Source organism: Pseudorca crassidens, chromosome 9 (genome assembly GCF_039906515.1).
Source record: "Pseudorca crassidens isolate mPseCra1 chromosome 9, mPseCra1.hap1, whole genome shotgun sequence".
In the NCBI taxonomy this organism is placed as follows: Eukaryota; Metazoa; Chordata; class Mammalia; order Artiodactyla; family Delphinidae; genus Pseudorca; species Pseudorca crassidens.
The window spans coordinates 92657021-92671815 of record NC_090304.1 but is presented as its reverse complement, the minus strand read 5'-3'; the positions used below and the strand labels follow the sequence as shown (position 1 = coordinate 92671815).

Sequence of the window (14795 nt, the reverse complement as noted above, 5' to 3'; positions counted from 1 at the left end):
ATTATGAAAAGCAGAGACAAATTTCCACCAGTCTATTATGTGCTTCCTTGATTCAGAAGACTCAGTTATCTGGAAAAACAATTTTGACTTATTGTACCCACTGTTCCGACATCTCAAGATGAGAAGCGTTTTGTGGATTTGACAGATAGATTTGAATAATTTTGGATCCTAGCTCTGGCTAGCATTTATTGAGGGCTTGCGCACTTCGTTCCATGCGCTAGGGTGACAGTTTTACATGCACGATCACCTCTGATCTCCACGATAACATGACGAGGTAAGCGCCATCCCATTTTACAGATGATAAAAGGAAGCTTAGAAAGGTCACATAAGTTGCCCAAGTTCACATGGTTACTAAATATGTTTCAGAGCCACGATAACTTTGACTCTAAAGTCTACAGTGAAATGTGTGTCTTTCTTTGTAGTTTCTCTTACTCTCTCTGCTTCCCGGTAGAACAGTTCCCTCCAATGCAAGATTGTCGTTTGGGAATGAACTCGCTGGGCCAGAATGCATTATTTGAAAGCCAGGAAACAGAGACCTGCCCATGTAGGCAAGCACATCTACCTCCACCTATCTCCCCAACCCAAGATGGTGCACTTCGCCTGGTCTAGGAATTTGCTAGATGCACAATATGCTACCTCCCTCCCATAACCTGTACTAGCAGTAATGCTTGGGATGACAGGCTAGAACACTCACCTGAGGTGCTGCTTGTCTAGTAATAAAATATTCTAGCAGTTTGAGAAGATGGTGAGTAGGTTTTCTTTTCAAAGCCAATTTATTGTCCTACTACAGCAGCTTTCAAAGTTCTTTATGAACTCAGAGTTAACATGCTTTTAAAATGTTTAATTCTCTAGAGGTAACTTCTGTACTTGGCGAATCTATCTGGTTAGCGCCTGAGCCCCAGTTGCTTTTGTTCTTCTAGCGTCTATGTGTCAAACATAGCTTATTAGCTCCAACTCTGTATTTTCTTAAATAGTGACCTCACGTTGCTCTTATCGCTAGAAATGATCTAGGCATTACACCTGATAACGGAATCTAATTCATTTAGGTCACTTGAGCCACATGTGAAGGACAAGTTACCCCAGTAGTGATGAAAATAATTGGAAGTGTGTGATTTTCACAAAATGAAAGGAACTAGTGACCTTTTTTCTGAAGTCTCTGCCCTCGTTAGTCAGTCTCTGTTCCACTCCTGTTGGTAATGGTAATTTCAAATCACCTTCAGGTGCACTTTGATTGTATCGTGGACATCGCACATTTTGTGCCAATACTTTTTGAAATAGAGACAGAAATAGCATTGTAGCATACCAGCTACAGATGTTCCTTTTCAGTGATAAATATTGTCATTGAATCAGAACAGAGAAGGCACATCTCTGGGTACAGCTGAATTGGGGCATGGAGAGAGCAGGTTGTCTTCAGGGACTGGTGCCCCCCAGTCACCTGCGTCCCTACCTGCACCTGTACCTGCACCTGCCACAGGATGTAGGTGCATCCAGTGGTCTCCCAGGTCACAAAATGCTTCCCCACCTGTGGCCTCCATAAGAAAGTACTCCAAAAAGCAAGACTGAACGTGTACTGTCCGTTCTTCTTCTAACAAGGTAGTTTGAAATTATGAATCATTTATACTTCTTGGAAGAGAATGAGATTTTTTTTTTTAATGGATTCTTTTTTTGCACTCATGTGTGAGGCTGCTTTCAATAGTCGTTTAAACTGCTGGCATCCCCAACTTCAATGAACAGAGTCTCCCCTAAAACAGACAGGTTTGCTCTTGATTCTTCCCTGTCAAATTCGTACATTTGTGTACGTGTGAGAGAAGTTTGTGAGGAAAATTAAAACTGATTATTGATCAACGGTAGGAATCTTTTAAGCAGACCTCATAACCAAACGCCAAGATAATGTTTTCGTAAACTTCCAGGAAGTTCCGCCAAACCCAACAAAGACACGGTATATAATTAAGGTTTGGATGTATTAATTCGACAGTCTGAGAGCTCACTTGGAGATAAAAGGACACCAGATGTGTCACAGAGAAAAAGTTGACGGGCGTTAGATAAAATTTAAAATCAAAAGCCTTCAAATCGTCTTACGCTCTATCATAGCAGAATGATTGCTTAGGTCAAAGTCTTGCTGACAATTTAACACATTCAGTTTGATCAGTTGGGCTGAGATTTTTTTTTTCTGTTTCATATTTGCCTTCTCTTTTCCCTCAAATAATTTTGGAGATGATAGAAGAATATACAGTATATCAGACACCTGACAGAGGATTCCCTATCGGATTCCTGTCTTGGAGGGTTAAGCCTTGTTTATATTTAATTCTCTTGTTTACAAGATGGAAACGTTCTTCAGTTTTATCATTGTCGCCCACGTAGGTCAGGCTTGAGCAAAGGCAATGAACTGATTAATATTTATAAGTTGTAAAATTTATTGACTTTTAGAAAATAAAATCTCAGTAAAATCTCACATGCCTGGAACTTGATATTTAGTGGTGACATTCTCTCTTCTGTGTATTTATTACAAGTATAGAAGTAGTTTTACTTCCTGCTGGGATGTATTGATGGAGAATAATGAAGTTAACAGTCAGAGACCAAGAGGCAGGCACACACTTTCCCTTGGCCGATAGGAGCCCTTTAGATAGATCAGCGCCATCTCCTCCTTTCTCCCACCGGTGAAAGCATAAAATGAAATGACAACCGTCGGACCCTCTCAGGGGCTGAGTTGGTCTAACCTCACCCTTTGAAATCGGATGGGGGTGGGGGGGCGTGTCATATGTTTTGATTTTTCCTCCCTTCTCTACTTCTCATCTCCTCATCCCTAGTTCACTTCATTGATACAAATCTCTTTTCTTTTTAAATTTTTAAAATTTGTTTTATTTATTTATTTATTTATGGCTACGTTGGGTCTTCATTGCTATGCGTGGGCTTTTCTCTAGCTGCGGCGAGTGGGGACTACTCTTCGTCGTGGTGCGCGGGCTTCTCATCGCGGTGGCTTCTCGTTGCAGAGCACGGGCTGTAGGTGTGCGGGCTCAGTAGTTGCAGCGCGTGGGCTCAGTAGTTGTGGCTTGTGGGCTCTAGAGCGCAGGCTCAGTAGTTGGGGCACATGGGCTTAGTTGCTCCACGGCTTGTGGGATCTTTTCGGACCGGGGCTCAAACCTGTGTCTCCTGCATTGGCAGGCGGATTCTTAACCACTGCGCCACCAGGGAAGCCCCCAAATCTCTTTTCTTCTTTTCTTAGCTCTTCCAAATAAGGCCTTGGGATATGATTATAAGAGATAAATTTTTGCGGGGCTGGGGCGGCGGGGGGAGTCTTTGGTTTTTAAAGCGAGAAGTCATCAAACAACATGTCAGCGTCTTCACGCCTTTGTTGTGTCGTTACTGATCACCGCTGTGCTCAGCATTGTGGGTTTGATTCTCCTTTTTTTCTTTATCCAGATCCCCCCACAACTATCCCTCCTCTCACAACAACCACCACCACCACCACCACCACCACCACCACCACCATCCTTACCATCATCGCAGGTATGGTACCTTCATTGCCATTGCAGATGTCCTGAATGTACACTGTCTTTCTGGTATGTATAACAAGAAGCCTAAAAGGCCCCTTTAACTCCTTGGAATAGAATTATTCCTTTATTTGGGAACTTGAAAGACATTAGATACTGTGTTCTCAAGTCGACTCTTAAGGACCTCAGAAAAGACTTTAACATCCAAGCATTTAACAGTAGATCAGATATTTTGCAGAATTCTTTTTTAAGCATCACCATGCAAAGAAAAATGCTAGGGGGGAAATGGCAGCCTGGCTCTTAGAGAACACGCGGATAGCTTGTGCTGAGCCACGGTTGACGAAATGGTAAGTATCCCGGCTTCGGATCTTCTTCTTGCCTTAATTTCATCTTAATCCACATGAAGGAAAATACACACCCTTTAACATGTCCACGTGGGCCATGTTCCTACATGCATCATCCTTCCTGCCCCAGAGAGTACCCACTGACCATGTGTCACCTGGGGAGTCACCGTCTGTTCCACTCTGGGCACTCGAGTACCCCTTCCTGCCCTCCGTTAAACACTGGAGGAGCCGCTGCGGTTGTCACTCTGTGGTTTAGCTCTTTGGACTGTCTGAAACTCCTATCCAAAGTGAGTTTCGTGGTCTCCTTTTTCTGACCGTCACTGAGGGAGGAGGTTATGTCCTCCAGCCCCTTCCTGGTTGGTCCCCAGCGGCTCTCAGTGCTTGATGTCGCTTGTCCGGGAGACTTGTTGTTTTCTCTGCCGACCAGGGTGGGAAAGGTTATGGCCGCACCACGTCGAGTAGACGTGCAAGATTTCCTTAGGTAAGACCATCCTTTACATTGACTTTCCGGAGACATTTTCAGTTTCCACGGGAGTTGGTGTGATAGACATGATGAAAATTCTAAGTGTTCAGTGAAAGAGGAGGCCTCATCAGTTTATGAAATATAACAATAGATTGTCTAATTTCAGTTTTCTTCACCTTTCTAACATTAGAGTGGAACAAAGAACTTTTAAATAAGCCACTAGAGAGCATGGTTCTGAATGATGTTTGCGAAAACATCAGTGCCTGCACTTAATTGAAAAGCTTCTGAAAATCCATCAGTTGGTTTTTGTGTCTCACCCTAAACTCGGCTCCATCCAGGCTGCTTCCTAAATTCTTGTCTGTGTGTATTTGCCTTTTAGCTTTTTGTTAGTTTCTTCTGCTTCTTAAGTAAACTCAGTTTGTTAGCAGTGCGGACAGATTCCTCCCACTTTCTGCATCCTTAATAAGCGCAACAAAGATGCCCCTCCCTGACTGATTTCCAGAGCAACCATGCTAACAACTTTCCTTGCTGCGAACCAGGTGTTTACCTTTCATGATTTCTTACCTCTTATCCGGGTAGTAAACCAATTAAGCTTGAGCTGCTGTTACCAGGTTTTCATAGTTTCCTATGAACGGCCCTTTGGATGTCAGTGTAAATTACACCACCCCTTTCGCTACTCCTCTGCATGTGTGAACCCATTAAGAAAGCCCTTCTGTGGTCTGTTTTGTCTTTGCAGAAGTTGTCTTCTGCAAAGAAGAAGGCTGGTGTGAGCCAGCCTTGATTACCTCTCCTTGTAGAAGGTTCCGTCTAGGTAGCTAGTCAGGTTTACATTTTAAGGCGGTCAAGGCCTTCATTCATTCGGCATAAATACCACATTTCTCTTTTTTTTTTTAACATCTTTATTGGAGTATAATTGCTTTACAATGGTGTGTTAGTTTCTGCTTTACAACAAAATGAATCAGTTATATATATACATGTTCCCATATCTTTTCCCTCTTACGTCTTCCTCCCTCCCACCCTCCCTATCCCACCCCTCCAGGCGGTCACAAAGCACCGAGCTGATCTCCCTGTGCTATGCGGCTGCTTCCCACTAGCTATCGGTTTTACATTTGGTAGTGTATATATGTCCATGCCTCTCTCTCTCTTTGTCACAGCTTACCCTTCCCCCTCCCCATATCCTCAAGTCCGTTCTCCAGTAGGTCTGTGTCTTTCTTCCTGTCTTACCCCTAGGTTCTTCATGACTTTCTTTTTCTTAAATTCCATATATATGTGTTAGCATACGGTATTTGTCTCTCTCTTTCTGACTTACTTCACTCTGTATGACAGACTCTAGGTCTCTCCACCTCATTACAAATAGCTCAATTTCGTTTCTTTTTATGGCTGAGTAATATTCCATTGTATATATGTGCCACATCTTCTTTATCCATTCATCCGGTGATGGACACTTAGGTTGTTTCCATCTCCGGGTTATTGTAAACAGAGCTGCAATGAACGTTGTGGTACATGACTCTTTGAATTATGGTTTTCTCAGGGTATATGCCCAGTAGTGGGATTGCTGGATCATATGGTAATTCTATTTGTAGTTTTTTAAGGAACCTCCATACTGTTCTCCACAGTGGCTGTATCAATTTACATTCCCACCAACAGTGCAAGAGGGTTCCCTTTTCTCCACACCCTCTCCAGCATTTATTGTTTGTAGATTTTTTGATGATGGCCATTCTGACTGTTGTGAGATGATATCTCATAATGGTTTTGGTTTGCATTTCTCTAATGATTAGTGATGTTGAGCATCCTTTCACGTGTTGGTTGGCCATCTGTATGTCTTCTTTGGAGAAATGCCTATTTAGGTCTTCTGCCCATTTTTGGATTTGATATGAAACAGCACTTTTCATTTGTGGCTGGCCTCTCACTAGCTTAGGCTTTTTTAAAAAAGACCTTTCTTAACACTCCCTGAACTCCTCCCCCCTCACCATCAATCTCAGACACTCAGCAGAGGCGCTTCAGTTCACAGCTCCTAAACCTTCACTCCAGACTAAAGCTAATCTCACGTCTTCAAACAGCTACAACTCACTGTTATCACAGTTACAACCACAGAGACTCCATTTAAGAGGAAATTTTAAAAACAAACAATGCTATATTTCTGTCCACATCACAGGTACCTTTATAGGGACTTGTCTTCTCCTCTTCCTCTCCTCCTGGCCTCTTTGCTCAAGGTAATATAAGATGATCTCATAGGTGCACTTTGGCCTCTTGATGTTAGCAGCTGAACCTGCTCTACACACAAAATGCATTTGTGGTGATGAATGCCCTGATTCTCACTGGCACACCCAAGAGTCGTTACACTAAAATTGCCACTAAAACAACATTGTAGAATCCACTGCCTTAATGGATGTGATCTTACAGGCTTGCTGTGTCTTAACAAGCAGTCTTATATATATTTATCTTGCCCAGAAAGTGTACTTGTGGAATTTAACATTTGGTCCTTTCTTCAAACAGATTAAAGGTTATGGAGCTGAATGATTCCGTGTCCCATTTTAAAGGTCCAGGCTATCCCCTAGATTTAGATTGGTTCCTAAGAAATCTTCCAGACTGAATCCTGACAAATGGAGAGCTAAATTAATCTCCACTCATTTTCTCTCTTGTACTGTTTGGTACATTACAGCCACCATTAGCCTTAAAAGCTTCAACAGCTAAATCTAGTGATACTAACATAAAGCCTCAGCTTAAAAAAAAACTAAGAGGAAGAGGAAGCCCACGGGCATCTATTTCTTTTCTCCCAGGCAAATGCAGTGACTGAAACCCATTCCCTAGGTCAGCGTTTCATTACAAGAAAAACGTACAAATTGTTTTTAAATGCAATCGAAAAATGTTTTTAAACTCAAAAGGTCATAGTTGATTTCTGATGTCTCTGAAAGGAAGTGTTCCAGTGTTATCTTTTATCTTTCATAACCAGAATAATTGAATTGTTCTCCCTGTTAGGGAGGCAGGCCTTCGTGAGTTCCGAGTCACCTGCCTCCCTCAAAATATGTTAAATCTTCATCCTGGAGGCCCTTGAAAAAGAGGAATTGTAAGCCCAATCTGACCCGATGCTGCCCACCCAGAATCACAGGTGGGTGGGAGGAGCAGGGCGCCTCTGCCTCCCATCCGTCCTGCGTGGGGAAGCTCTCCTGACTTACCTGTGAAGGCCACATCTAAAGATAGATTCACCTGCAGAAAATTTTTGCAGGCTCTAGAGTACTGAAAGGAGCATTTGATATCAATTTGCCATATCAACATTGTTATGGTTTTATAACTGTTCAGCCACTAATGTCATTAGAATCGCTTTCCAAATAAGAAACCATCTGAGGGATAAAATTGGGATGGGAGCCGCGCAGAGCCTCCTGTGATTTCCCATAAGATTCTTTGGTGTCTCTGTTCTCTTTCATGTACGTTAATCTTCTGACCATATATTTCTGTTTTGACTATTGCTACTGGCAGACCCCCACTCCCTTTTTTTTTTTTTTAATATCAAGTTGTCCATGTGGTTGTCACTCACGAAGATATATGCTAGATTATAGGAGAGCAAAATGCCTAATTTAAATTGCACTTTAAATCCATCCCCGGCATCCTCTGTGAAAATACAGAGACAGCCAACCATTACCCGGGGCAAGAGGCCTCCATGCAAATTCCTTTCAAAACCCAGAATCAAAGAAAAGTCTACTGCCATGGGAGGGTGGGGAGGGGGGAGGGCGTTGTTTGTTTTGTTTTGAACTTTCTTTGAAATTAGTTGACTTTGTATATTAGATGTACATAAAAATACCTGGTTTTGTGTTTGGTGATAGCTTTTGCCCCGGTCTGCCAGTTGGATCAATCATGTTAGGAAAATATTCTGTGTTTCCCTCCCTAGTTAATGTGGATATTGTTTTATTTCTGCCTGGTTTTGCCCTGAGTTACGTACTTGATGAGAAGTACCATAGAAAACACTCAGCACTCAGTTTTAAACACCCTTAGCAGCTTAAATATAAAATTCAGGCCAGGAGGAGCTCAACCCGTAGGTCACATTTATACATGTGACTGTCATAAATTAAAAAATTAAAATCACCTTAGAATAAGAAATGAATAGCTACAGGGCCGAATTCTGAAACACATTTAAGAATCCTTTCATAAGAATGAAGTAGGTCATTTATAAATGAGTTTTTCTCTTTTTGAAAGTCCATATCCAATTAAATGTTTTGTGTTTCTTGGAAAAGAAAACAGTAAGGTTTTTCTTATTGGTATCTAATCACTCAGTACCCAATATAGCTTGGAGAAAGTGAGTCCCACCCCCAGGCTCACATTATTATTTTGGCATTCATAGCCTCCTATCATAAGCTTTTTTGTGTGTGTAACGTGGGTCAGGTCACATAAATAAAGAAGGTGAGAACAGCCCTTATCCTTCCTGCGGATGCCAAATTGGGGAAACTCAACAACCAAGCCCATGTTTTCAGTTTCCTAAATACAAAGGAAAGAAGTACACCTGTCTTAAGACTGACTCTGTAGCATGACCAGCTATGTTACAATAGAGAGCTTTGCTCCACATAGAGCTGTCTGTTCTCCAGGGTCTTAGCGTCATGATTCCTACTCTGTGCTATTGATATCTGCATGACATAAGGGGTAATGCTTTTAGGCATTCATTCAACGCGTATCAAGGACCCATAATATGTACAGCACTGTGCTAGTGCCCACGGAGACAGAAAATTCTTGGGACCCCTTAAAATATAGCTGAGGAAATAGGTTATACCCATTGGAACTCCTTAAGCAGGAGATACTGTGCACTTAGGGCTGATTCAGAAGATTGAAGACTGTCACAGGAGACGTAGAATTTGGTCTATGCCACCAAAGAATGGATAGAATGTGGATAAGAAAGGATGGCATTTTGGAAATTAAGCCTGAAGGCCTAACTTTACTTCAAGCATCCATCGTCAGTGTTTGTGTCTGTTGTGTGTATTTATATTTGGGATATATATTAAGCCATCGTTGCTAGGAAATACACATCTCTCATCCTAGGATGTTTACTAAATTGCCTTTTTTCTAGAGTTGGCATCTACTCCATCAAGCCTGTTTTTCATTCATCATTTATTGAATACTTATCGAATGTTAGTGATATACATACCAGTATGCCTGGTGACAAGAATATTATTAGGGCACTAGTAGACACTCACGAGCCACCTGTTTTGTCACGAGCTCCCTTTCCAAGTTTTTGCCCCAGAGGTGCGTGGACCATGTTTTTCCATACTGTCTTCAGTGTGTACATTTTTATTTTTTTGATGATGATACACGTATTACAAATAGCATCATAGCCAACCAGTTTTTGACCCATATTGACTTATGAGGGAATGGAAGAAATTAGTGATGAAGGTCACCTGATTCTGCATTTTTTTCAAAAAGGAATGAGAGATGGGAAGTCAGTGAGATTTTTTTTTTCCTAATGCTTCTATCATCATTTCCATGCTCTTATGTTCCTTGTTGAAAAATAATCCAAGAGAGAGGGAATTGACATGTTTTCATACTAAAGATTCATGCACAACAGTGCAAAAGAATAATCTCATAAATACAGGTTTCTTAGGATTAGAAAGTTGGAGCTATCTCAGTGGTGGGAAATAAAGGACTTGGCAGGAAGGACCCAGCCCTCCAGGAGATGAATATAAACTACTACTTCTAGAGCTGCTGCCCTCTCCCCACCATCACCCTCCTGCATCCCTCTCTTTTCCTCCCCTCACCGGTGCCTCACCCCTCTCTGTCCCTCCTACCGCCCAGCACGGACACAACATAGGATAGGAATTGTTTTCCTTGTTAAATGAAACCACGGTACTGGTGGTTATTATTATTATTATTTTGAGAACATCTGGTTTGCAAATGAGACAATCTCAGGGGTACAGTAGCACTTGTGAACAATTCTGAAGAAGCTTTTAACAAAACTGGAAATTAACCAAAAAGAAAGAAAAAACAACAACAACCTACTCCCCTTCCTGCTGTTCCCTGGCACACAATCTCTTCACTCAAAGGGGAGATGACAGGAAGACAGAAGAAAGCTTTCTTAGGGGTCTCCTACTCGGGCCTTTTAGCTTCAGTTCCGTTCCTATCCATTTCTCCCATCCCTGAGCAATGGGAGTTTAATTAAAGCTGAACATAGATGGAAAGAAAATTAACCAGGAAACCAGTAGAAAATAAATTTCAAAGTTTAATTTTCCAGCAGGTATGTTTGCTTTCAATAGATTTCAAATATGTCAAGAAGAAAGAAAAAGAGGGAACTATACTTAATATATATTGGCCAGCACAGCACCATCGTGAGAATAAAACCGTCAGGGGAAGTCCTTGCCTACCCTAGCGTCTAGCTTTAAAGCAACTCCATAACACAAACTGAAGGGGAATTCAATTAAGAAAACCCATTGGCTCCTTATTGACTTTAGTTAAGAAAATAAACTGAGAGAAAGTGTATTAAAATATGTCTGGACTGCTTAGTATGCTTTCATTTACGCTTATGACAATCAAAATGGCAGAATTTAAATTCTTTACAATTAAGCTCTGCTTTTGAGCAGATTGGGTTATTACCCTATGCATTTTTTAATGTGCAGCCTACTCATACCGTCCCCCCTTCCCCCCAAATGCAGCCTTGCAGTGAATCTGGGCATTATAAAGCAGGAGTACCATAGAGCAGTTGGAGAAGAAAAAGTATTTAAGGTTGTGAATTTAATTTCGTTCCTGGATTTTCATTTTCATTTATGACACCCGTTGTGTTTGAGACCACGGACTAATTTATGGATTAGTTTTAAACCCCCAGTCTGTCACACTCAATGAACAATTCTAAGTTGGAGAGAATCCATATGAAAGGATTAGAATGTGCCACAGTGGAGCTTACACATGACTGTTTCAGCTAAACATTGCCCAGCTGCCTCGCATGCGGTTTTTTTGTTGTTGTTGTTTTTGGTTTGGGTTTTTTTTTGCTACTTGGTTAAATGGATGGTGTCTCTAATCTGACACATTGTCTGAGCCTTTTGATTTTGAAAATATCTGATACTGCCACTGTGAAATATAGGTGATGTTTAATGTATTCAAGGTAGGGTCCCATAAACTGTTTGTATGGCTGGGAGACTGAAAGTCGATATTCAGTGAAATGTTCATCTTTCAAATAGCAGTGCAGGCCCTGCCCTTGGATACCTTGTTTAATTATACTCATAAAACAGCTAGAGAGTGACTATTAAGACCATACACACTTACTGGGTTTGCAGGAACGTGGGATTGCTTTTTCTTGACCATATAAAAATAGATGTACAATAAAGTTCTCCCTCATTGTAATTAAAATTAAAAGAGACAGTAGCTCAAAGAGGCTTTTTTAATTTCATAACCCTACACCACCGTAAGTCCAGCTCAACTTTCTGTGACCTATTTTTCTCCTAGGCCTAGCGCAAAGATTATTTTTTAAAGGCAGCCGCAGAATGAAGTTTGAAACAGCCTCTGTTAGGGCAATTAGGCACTCTCATTTTTCAAGTTAATTAGAGCCTCGGTTATCTTCTGTTGGAAAGTTACTGTTTGCATTTTGCCTGTACACTTAGAATGTTATCAAACAATATAGTGACCCCACAAGTTGATTCACAGGGGTGGGCTAGCACATCTCTCCAGTCTCCTGATTAAGATACCTTAATAAATCCTACTTCACAGAGCCGCACTCACTTCAGAGCCAGGGTGTCTGTGGTTTCTGCATGACGTCGTAATGCAATTATGAAGGAGAATTAGATTCTGTCACAGTGCTCTCCTGCGGGGAGCACAAAGTCACTTCTAAAGATTTTTTTTTTTTCATTCTTTACTTGAAATAGCCTCTGTTCAGATACCTCACCAGATGCTCTTAGAGAAATGGAATCAGCGACTCCCCCATTCACCCTCAATCTCGGTCTCAACTTTGTAGCCAAGCCTGTGTGTCTGCTGCCCTCTGCCACTCCATTGCTGATCCCTGGTTTTGCCATTCCCAGCTGCAGTAACTGTGTTGTTTGACTTGAACATGTGTTTGCTTTTCACTGTTTTAGAACTGTGTGTTTTCCTTCTCAACATCCCTTTCTCTTCCCTGTTGGGCGCAATTGATGGATTTCCCATCCCCAGAATGGGGAGGCAGGCTGCCCTGTGAACTTCCCTTCATTTGTTCTCTGGTACCCACAGGGAAGCGTACACCCAGCTTCCCTTAGTTTGATTTCATCATAAAGCTGGCGTGATGTTGTGATGTAGGCAGACAGTAAATTGGGGAGTCGTCGGTTAATGCTAAGACATTATTTTTGAGGACCCTTAGATTTTACTCCAACCCCTTTCATTTTATACTAATGATTTACCTGGTGAAAATAGAGCATATTAGAAGTGCTGCTACAAAAATAACGAGCCAAAATGTTTATTGCTATTTTTTAAATTAATTTTGGAAAGAAGCCAGTGTCTAGCCATAAAATATATTAACTTTCATATAAGTGTTTCTGTACAAATGTGCATTTGATTTTGCCCCTGCAATTGAAAGCACCTCAAACTAACACTTGACTTGAATGTTTCAAGTAAGGAGACGTGTCAGACGTGTCATGAGCATCTGATGTAGAGATGTTTCATCTGAACAATTTTCGGTATTGTTTTTTAACTGCTTTTTTATGCATACAGACTTGTAAGTAAGTATTGCGTTCTGGTGTGGTTTATTTTATGTTTTTCTTTCCTTCATCTGTTCTTCAGAAACTCAGCTATAAGTTCTATTAAGCTGTAGTGGCCTCTCGGACTTCTGGTTAATTCTGGCTCCTTAGAAGGGCTCTGATTTTTTGATGGTCTAGGGTTCTGAGGAAAGGGGAATTGAAGGGGAACACTGGTGTGAATTCATGTGTCATATTTATAAATCAGAAGCACCAGGCTCGTTGGACCAAAAAAAAAAATGTTACATTTGGCATTCTGGTGCATTTAAACATTGCCTATGTCAAGTCCAAAGGCGTCTTTTGGTGTCTCCAGAACTCATGAAAATAATTACCAGCTAAATAGCTGCATGATAAAAAAGGACAGGTAACTACTTGCAGTGTCAACCCAGGATCCCACTACAGCTCGACATGACCGGCTCACGTGTGAGTGTCTCCACTCCTTTCTGGCCAGAAAGGCATTGTGGAGGGAGACACCTTGAGAAGGTAGAACTGAAAATTACAACCCGGCCAGATGGGTTGACATTGGAATGAAGTTGGCTAGAAGAGGGGTATTAAAACGACTCTGGGAGAGGAATGTTGCCGTGCATTTTGTTAGATATTTATCCCACTTCCCCTCTAGCCAAAAAGAAAAGGAAAATTTCTGGAGCCCCCTGAGGAATTTCCTGTGAAGAGGAGCCAGTATAGCAGGCCTGGTTTTGAAGCCTGGTAGAAGGAGAAAACTTGAACGGCATTAAAAATAGAAGAAGAGACAAACCACGGTTTCTTCCATAACAAGTGCATCTGGCAGTGAAAAAACCTCACGTGCCATCTCCTGATTCACCCTGAAGGCAGGACTCCTGGCAGCTCACAGCAGTGAATGTGGTTCTGGATCGTGAGCAAAGGGACGGCTGGATGCTTTAATTTTTGGAATGTCACATGATGAGAAGTGGCATTTGGCAAATTATGTGGACTTGGGTGTTTTCCATGCAAGACTTCTTGCCCTTAGATTGTAACATAGTAAGATCCGCAGAGTGGAGGATGGCTGAGTGGTGAGTATGAGTGCATGTGTGTGTGTGTGCGTGTGCGTGTGCGTGTGTGTGTGTGTATAGAAACTAATCTGAAAGCCTTTAACATGTTCATTCCCCTGGCCTCCCAGTTAATTGAACTTTCCAGCTGAACCCTGCTGAAATAACACACTGGATGGAAAACTTGAACCCATATATTCATCTACAGGCATCTGCGCATGAGCCATAAAAGGATCCTAAATGTGCAATTGATTCAGCGACGCCTGATTGGCAGTCGTAAAGCCTGAGTGCCTGGGTGGGTTGGGTTAAAACAAAGGCAATGTTTGAATGTATGAATCTGTTGTTCAGCCAGCCTCCCGACTGAGCTTTTCTGTCACAGTCCTGAGCCTTGGTGCGTTCAGAGCCATCTACCAGTCACTGAGTTTGCACTGGTGTTTCTCATCACTTTGCATGTTCCCCTGACTATTGACTAGCAAGTAGATGTATCCTGGCAAGACCCCCAGAACCAAAGAATCTACTGTTTTCCTCACTGGCTCGCAGCTTTGAGCTGAAGGCATGTCTTAAAACAGTGCAACTCACTTCAAATGCTTTTGGCTTTTCATTTATTATTGCTTGTCACGCGATGTTCTTTGAAAGCTTGCTCATATATTATCTGTTCCATTTTTTTCCATTTTCCCTTTTTTTGCATGCCGTTCCTCCTGTTTCTTCCCTTCCTCCAATCCTCTGTTCCCGTCTGTAGACACCACGGCGACGACAGAACCAGCAGTCCACGGTTGGTACCACATTACTGTTTATCTACCTTCTCAGCACTGCTGAGCGGCAAG

General features: G+C 41.8%; 1 protein-coding gene across 8 annotated transcripts in view; it reads left to right on the top strand.

Moving 5' to 3' along the window:
- CADM1 (cell adhesion molecule 1) overlaps positions 1–14795 on the top strand; it is a 344102-nt gene that overhangs the window by 294917 nt on the left and 34390 nt on the right. For 3 of the 8 annotated variants that reach the window (XM_067751098.1, XM_067751094.1, XM_067751093.1), the window contains exons 8-9: positions 3421–3507; positions 14711–14743. The exons of 2 other annotated variants lie outside the window; for them this stretch is intronic. In XM_067751098.1, the coding sequence (XP_067607199.1) occupies positions 3421–3507; positions 14711–14743 (120 nt within the window). The remainder of the gene's footprint in view (positions 1–3420; positions 3508–14710; positions 14744–14795) is intronic. 3 more of the 8 variants (XM_067751099.1, XM_067751095.1, XM_067751097.1) reach the window with 2 other exon arrangements.